An 8,009-nucleotide genomic window follows, 5' to 3' on the forward strand; every position below is an offset into this window, starting at 1 on the left:
AGGCAACATTTCATTTCCCCAAGCTTCCAAAAGCAGGAACGCGCAGAACGGTTATTCTGATGGCCGGAAGGAACGCCTTGGCTTTGAGGAACACCTTAGCAACCGTAGCATACCTACTGCACAGAAATCAACTCTGTGTCTTCCTAGAACACAAGAGAAGGAAGGACAATGGGCAAGAGAAAAAGACACACACACGTGCACACACACGCACGCACACACGCGCACACACACACACACACGCACGCACACACACATGCACGCACATACACACACACATGCACGCACACACACACATGCACGCACACACACATGCACGCACACACACATGCACGCACACACGTGCACACACATGCACACGTGCACACACATGCACACGTGCACACACATGCACATGTGCACACACATGCACGCACACACACACGCACACACACACACGCACACACACACACGCACACACACACACGTGCACACACATGCACGCACATACACACACGTGCACACACATGCACGCACACACGCGCACACACACGCACACACACGCACGCACACACGCGCACACACACACACGCACGCACACACGCGCACGCACACACGTGCACACACGCACGCACACACGCGCGCACACGCGCACGCACACAGAGTAGAGAATAGAGCGGAGATGAGAGAGGAGAGAGATTGAAGAAGAGATGGAGAGGGAACGGGGAGGAGGGGGGGGAAAACAGGAATAGAAGAAGGGAGACTAGGGAGATCGGCTGAGTTCAGAAGCTCTGAGGTCATGCTGGGAATGCTACAGGTCAAGTGTATTGATCTACACGTACCAAATATCAACAGTCTTGTCTTGTCGCTGAAATCCTAACATTATAAAATGTCTGGTCAGCCAGGACTCACTACTCCTCACTAAAGAACAAACACTGCACAAATCTGGCTCAAGGACCCCAGTGGTCATTTGTGACTTTAGTTCTCTCTTGTGGGAAATGGGAAAGTATATCTTTGATGGACCGTGGCTACGAAAATCCATCCTGACCAGGGCAAACTGGTAACGCACCAGTTTATTTCCAGACTCTTCCCAGTGGTTAGCATATGAATGGCCTGTCTGGGGCACAGATCATGCCCTCCATCAGATGGTCCCTGGTGAAACTACCCACAAGGGAAATGCCATGGGTGCTGCCAACAGAACTGCAGGCCCCTCCCAGCTTCAAGCCCCTTACAAGGTTAAGCCACAGGCCCAGACCTGGGCCTGCAGGGACTCAAGGAGAGGTGGGATAGGAAAATGGTATATGGTATTCCCCAAATTTGATTGGTTCTTAGAAACATCAAAGACAGAGATGTTAGTCAAGAAGTCTGATAAGACATAAGCGAAAAGAACAACGAAAAACCTCTCAGTCTCAAAACCTGAATTCCAGTGAAGCCTAGGGGGCAGGCCACAGCTATGCGTGACGTGATTGGAAGTGCAGTGGCCGCTCCTGCACTATCCTCAGCCTAATGGGTCAAGGCTGGTCCTTCATGCTGTGGTCTGCCTGGCCCACAGGCCCTGGCTAGCAGCACTTAGAGGGTTAAGAGCACACAAAGTGGGTAGGAGACATCTTTCGGAAGTCCTTGTGGGGCTCCAGCTTTTCTGCTCCTGGAAGCAAGGACCATTTCAGCCAGAGAGGGCCACTTCCTGTCCCACGGGGACTCCTGGGAGAAACTGTTCCTTTCTTCCGGTAGATGAGGTGGGATGTTAGTGACACATCCTGGTTGTCATCTCTTTCTGAAAAGCAAGGAAAGAAGGGCTGTTAGGGGACAATAAACAGAGCAATGACAGAAATACATGGCGGCATTTCCCTGGAACCTTTAAACAGAAGGTGGCAAGCCTGAGCCATGTTCCATTTGGTCTGGTAGGCTTGAGTGTTCTCTCTCCCTCCCTCCATTCTTTTTTTTTTTTTTTAAGATTTGTTTATAATTATGTATACAGTGTTCTGCCTGCATGTATGTCTGCAGGCCAGAAGAGGGCACCAGATCTCATTATGAATGACTATGAGCTACCATGTAGTTGCTGGGAATTGAACTCAGGACCTTTGGAAGAGCAACCGGTACTCTTAACCTCTGAGCCATCTCTCCAGCCCTCCCTCCATCCTTTTCTCACTCCTCTTTTTCCTTCCTTCCTTTTCTCTCTTGAATTAAGGCACTGTTTAAAATATTATACTCTCTTGTCAAAAATCCAAGTGACCTGCTTTATCTGAAGAAAAAACAAAGCAAGACGTGGAGCCCCTGAGCTCTTGTAATTGAAGCACAGCCTTCCTCTCTGGACAGAGAATGGCTTCCAGTGTCCATCCCCATCCCGTCCAGTTGTCTCTCCAGGGAGAGCCAAGAACAGCTTGCCAACTGGTATGATAGCGGGTTTGATTTGTCATTTTTAGAATAGAAAGCATCTTCCATTTTGATTAAGTTTCAATCACAGATGGAAAAACGAAGAATATAATCATGTACAAGTGGAGAACAGCAAGAAAGAAGAAATGAAGGAATGCCGGAGTCTGGCCTGCAGTCTACCTAGGCACATTCCTTGCCTGGCTCTTCTGGGAACTTGGGATCCCAAATGGGCCATCCTTTTTCCTCTTTGAGACTCGGCACAGGCTGGCCTACTTCAATCTATTTCCGTTTTTATCCTCTTTACTTGGATGCCAGCCATTCCTCTTTCCAGCTCAGACATGGTGACATCCATTGGCTGAAAGACCTCATACCCACCTTTGGAGGTGGCCACGCCTTTCACCTGTGCATACCTTGACTGTCACGCAGGGTGTACTGACTTTGGGTGGGCGGTAGTTTCAATGATAACGGCTCCCCTAGGGTAATATGCTTGAACACTTTGTCCCAGTTGCTGGAACTATTTGGGAAGGATCAAGGGATGTGGACCTGTTGGAGAGGTGGTCCCACTATCGTGAGAATCATCAAATGTCAGGAAGAAGACTCATTGCATCTCCACACAGGCTTTCATCTGGGTTTGTATCCCCAATCTTTCTCACAATGCTGGCACAAGGGAGTTCTTTCTTCATCTATGAGACCAGTGTGGGCTGCAGGACTGACAAAGAGCCTTGAGCTTGTCAGCATTTGGGGAAGACAAGACTAAGTCATTCTAATTAGGTGGGGAAGTTCTGAGTTCCACTTGCTGCAGGATGGAATCAGCTGTTACACCTCCTGAATGCTGGCCTGGGTCATCCCAGACAATAAAAAGCAAACACTGGAGTCAAAAGAGTCAGTGTGGGAGTGACCTGGTGTTCAGAACACTGTCTGAAAACCATAAGACTGTATGGGTTAAAGAAATAATACAGAGTTAGCTAGTTACTTTGATGTTCTCAAGGACTCCAGTCTCCGAGGGAGGAAGAAATGTGGTGGAGCCCAGGCTGAAATATCACTGAAAGTATTGATTTACTGAGAAAGACATGAAGCATGTTGGAACTGGGTTCAGGCATGTTGCAATCTCACTTTTGCCCCCTTGTTATCCACCCACCTGAATTCCAAGAGCATCGTGTCTTAAATGTCTGTTTGAGGGGACATCTTCCCTCACTCCAGAACAAGGCATAACCCTCCCGTCCCCCTTCAACAGCCACAGCACCCCCTTTCCACCAGCGGGCTAGTCTATCACTGACTTCGTTTCTGCCTCCTGGATCATCCCATCCAGGATCCTAGAGAATCCGAGTGAGCAGGGCTGTGGCTGCTACTTGCTCTTGAGTGCCTGGGAATCCGGCTTCAACAAAGGTTTGCTCAATCAAGCAATGCATGGGCCCCCAGTCTCTCCACCTGTAAGACGTAGTGTGATAGTGGGTAGATCAGGGAAGTGTAAATGGATTAATAGATGCACAGACTCAATACATAGTAATTTCCTCCTCCGATCGCTTTCTATAGAGATCTGACTCTTCCAACTTGTTCTCAGACCTCCACAAGCTAAGCGCTCATATTTAATTTCTCAAAGTACAGACTTCAAGGCTGTATTCTACTACTTTGCCACTTGGTGGCACTATCGAACCGTTTAAAGAAACGCTCTCCAGGCATGAACTTGGCTTTCCTCACTGATTCCCTTCGCTGGCTAATTGGCAGGGTAAAGACATTCCTTCATTCCTTCCTCAAGGAGAGCGGGCTCAGTATCTTCCACTCAGGGAACTCTTTTAAGAAGACATCCCCATTGCTGGTCATGCGGAATGTCACTGTATATAGCAGGCCGTCCAAACCTGCAGTATTGTTTAGAGTGGTTTCTTCAGGGGAGATTTTTCTGGCAAGTCTCTGGCAAGACACTCTATTTGGCTTGTTTAGGAAGAAAATGGCAGCATTTGGAGGTTTGTGTGTTTGTTTATTGGCTGGGCTATGACACTCCTGGGCACACGGATACAAGCACATTCCTGTTCATTGCCGCTCTATTCACAAGAGCAAGGAAATGGAACCAGCCTAGATGCGTGTTAACAGCTGAAGGGACATTGAAAATGTGGTGCATATATACAAATAGAATTTTATTCAGCTATTTAAAAAAAAATGGCTGGAGCTGGAGAGATGGCTCAGAGGTTAAGAGCACTGGCTGCTCTTCCAGAGGTCCTGAGTTCAATTCCCAGGAACCACATGGTGACTCACAACCATCTGTAATGAAACCTGGTGCCCTCTTCTGGTGTGTGGGCATCATGGAAGCAGAATGTTGTACACATAATAAGTAAATAAATTTTTAAAAAATGGCATTGAGGAAATTTGTAGAAAAATTGGTGGATTTGGGAATTAAGCAAGATGTCAGAAAGGCAAAAACCGCATGTTTTTTTCTGATACACAGTTCTTAGCCCGTAGTGTGTGTTTGTGTGTGTGTGTGTGTGTGTGTTAGATAAAGTCTAACAGGCTAGAAAAGATACCAGAGAAGGTAATAACAGGTGATGAGGAAGGTCAAGCAAGGGTGGGCAAGAGGACACTCAGGAAAGTCACTGGGGAGAGGAGTTAGAGCTAGGATCAGGAGTAGCAGGGAGGATGGGGGTGGGTGGGAGGGAGAGGCCGCTACTGTTTTGTAATAATGCTAATTTAGAATATTAAAATATTTATTTTTTCCCTTTTTTGTTTTGTTTGTTTTTGTGACAGGATTTCTCTGTGTAAAAATCCTGGAATTCTCTATAGACCAGGCTGGGCTAAAACAGTGATCCGCTTGCCTCAGCCTCCCAAGCGCTGAGATTAAAGGCGTGCGCCACCACTGCCCAGCTATAAGTCTTGTTTTAAATGTACTTTCTGGTAGAAACAAAGCCAGGGTTTGGAGTCGTCGCTCCTTTTGGCCTCATTCTCCACAGCCAACAGCTTCCACGCTGGTCCTGGTGGGGCTACAGACTGAATCCAACACCATACACACAGCCACGCCACCCAGCTTCCCGGGGGCTCCTTGGTGTCTTGGAGCTTCTCATAGGCTGCTCCATTCCTCTATGCCTGGCAAATGCTCAAACAGCTTACATGACGACCCCAAAGCATTACTGGCTGGGTCCCCACCGCTGGGCTCTCTGCTAGCTTTGGAATTCATGACACAGTTAGCCTTAACCTGGTTGTATATTGTGTATCTCTTAGTGTATACTGCTAAGTGATGAAGGATGTATTCTCAAGTCATATGCGGTATATGTGATTTGAGGCTGTTACAAATATAATTTCTATCAACATGAGTTTATAGCTGGGCAAATGAAATTATTATGTTTTTATGTTTTCAATTTCTGATATTTTTGTTCTTGGCATAGTCTCTGGATTTTTAGGTACTTTTAATACTCATATTATTTCTTGCCTTAAAAATAAAAGAGCTCTAGTAACTTAAAAAGCAATAAAAGGGGAGAGAGGACAAGACACCCAATGGAAGTCACATTTAACTTTAGAAACGAAGCTTCAGTGATTTTTGCCTGGTTTTTAGGGAAGTGGGGGCGGGGCAAACACCCTAAGCTTTGTGTAAGTCACACAATCCCTTGTCTGATCTCAACTTTTAAAACTGAAAATGGCCGCCGTTTGATAGTAGTGTGAGCCGATTTTGACACCGACGGATCACATTTCTATGACTGAAATATCATCACCACCATCATCATCAGTTATCACCATCACTTCACTGAAACAGGGTCTCCCTCAGTGGCTCAGATTGGTCTGGAAATTGTCTGGACATCGTGAGTCCCAAGCTAGCAGACATCTCACCTGGAAATGGAGTTTACCTAAAAGGGGTACTCCATACCGTCACCCCTCCTTCCCTACGTCCTGCCTGGGAATCAGAGAACCTGGCAACAGGCTTCCTCTGTGAACCCCTCCACCTTCAAAAAGTCTAAGAAGGGGCTCCCTCCTCTTGTGTGGGTTCTGATTTTCTTTAGAGACCTCCTACTATGTTTTCTGTCTCTGGTGCTGGGACCTCAACTTTTGTTGGAGCCCTGCCGTGCCACTGGCATTCTGTCTGTCTGTCCGTGGGGTTAACTCTCCTAGTCCTTATTCCTCAGCCATGTGTCTTTTCAGACCATCAACCTCAACTAAAACTTCACCTAGATTAGACTGGCTCCAAACTAAAGCCACTTGCCCAAGTTTACACAGCTTCAGAGTGACTTTCAGTCCAGATGGAGGTGATTGAAATACAAGCAAGCCAACCTTACTTACACTGTTCCCATTATTCCACTGGGGGAGGGGAGGGATGCAGCTTGTGACTTCGTTGGTTAAAATGCTTCAGGGGACACAAGAGGCACAGCAACTTGAACCCATGCTTTCCTTTAATCCACACATTCTGCTAACTGTGAGGGACAAGGAGGACGAGGGAGGAAGAAATATTACCAATAGTACAAACAACTGAGGAAGAGAAAGAGCAGAGAGAGCAGAAAGGAAGGTGGGTACAGAAAGGTCACTGCGTGCGTACACTTGGGATGCAAACTGGGAAGATGGCCTTTGAGCAGATGGCTTCACCCCAACTCCCAGTCATTAAAAGCTCCATGGCTTGGAACAGGGTAGCCTTAGAAGCCTACAACACAATGTTAGACTCGATTCAAAAGGACACACAGATACTTGTGTGTCTGACTCTCTCATACTCTTGGAGTCACAGAAATGACACGTGTAGAAGGAGCTGCGGGCTGCGTTCCTGCCACCCAGCTCCCGGCCGCCTGGCTAGCTTATGCCCCGAAATAACAACACACAAACTGTATTCATATAAACACTGCCTGGCTCATTATATCTAGCCTCTTCTTGGCTAACTCTCATATCTTGCTTAACCCATTTTTAATAATCTCTGCACCACCATGAAGTGCTGTCTTACCGGGAAAGATTCTAGTGTACGTCCATCTTGGGCTGGAGCCTCATCGCGTCTGACCAGAGAGGAGAGGCATGGTGTCTGGCTCACTTCCCTTCTTCCCAGCATTCTGTTCTGTCTACTCCACCTACCTAATTTTCTGACCTATCAGGCCAAGCAGTTTTCTTTATTGATTAACCAATGAAACAACAGATTGACAAATGACCTTCCCACATCATTTCTGCCATGGGTATTCCCTTCTCCCTTATTGCCCGTTGCTGCCCAGAGCTCTCTTCTAAGACTGACCTACTTCCTCCCTAAAGATGGTTCCTGGTCACACCCACTCATCCACACTAGTATTAGCCGGAGGGAGGCCATTCCTGTCTGCAAACAAGGATAAGGGTGCATCTTGCTATGTGAGAACCATGGGGACATTGGTGTTACAGCACCGCAGAGAACAGGCAGATGTGATTTTGGGTGCTATAAAATCAGAATAGACTTTCCCTTAGCCCCAAAGACTCAGAAGGCCTTGCTCTGCCATGCTACCATGCATCCACTGCAGTCACACTGCATCCAAGGGTAAGAAGCCGTGCCCTCTCCTCAGTCCCTGCTGGCTTCCTCAGCGGCACTGGCAGGGAGACACTGTGGAGGCCCAAACAGACATGAGTAGCCCGGACACCCCTTCTCTCCTTCCTGTGGGATGTACTAGCGACTTCCTGTGGGATGTACTAGCGACTTCCTGTGGGATGTACTAGCGACTTCCTGTGGGATGTACTAGTGACTT

At 47.5% G+C, this 8,009-nt stretch overlaps 1 protein-coding gene across 2 annotated transcripts in view; it reads right to left on the minus strand.

Moving 5' to 3' along the window:
- Positions 1 to 650: 650 nt before the first annotated feature.
- Positions 651 to 8,009, minus strand: part of Mob3b (MOB kinase activator 3B) — a 174,459-nt gene continuing 167,100 nt past the window's right edge. For both annotated transcript variants that reach the window (XM_005361977.2, XM_026786839.1), the window contains exon 4: positions 651 to 1,750. In XM_005361977.2, coding sequence (XP_005362034.1) covers positions 1,721 to 1,750 — 30 coding nt within the window. In that variant the 3' untranslated portion in view covers positions 651 to 1,720. The remainder of the gene's footprint in view (positions 1,751 to 8,009) is intronic.

This window comes from Microtus ochrogaster, linkage group LG5 (assembly GCF_000317375.1).
Source record: "Microtus ochrogaster isolate Prairie Vole_2 linkage group LG5, MicOch1.0, whole genome shotgun sequence".
Taxonomy (NCBI): domain Eukaryota; kingdom Metazoa; phylum Chordata; class Mammalia; order Rodentia; family Cricetidae; genus Microtus; species Microtus ochrogaster.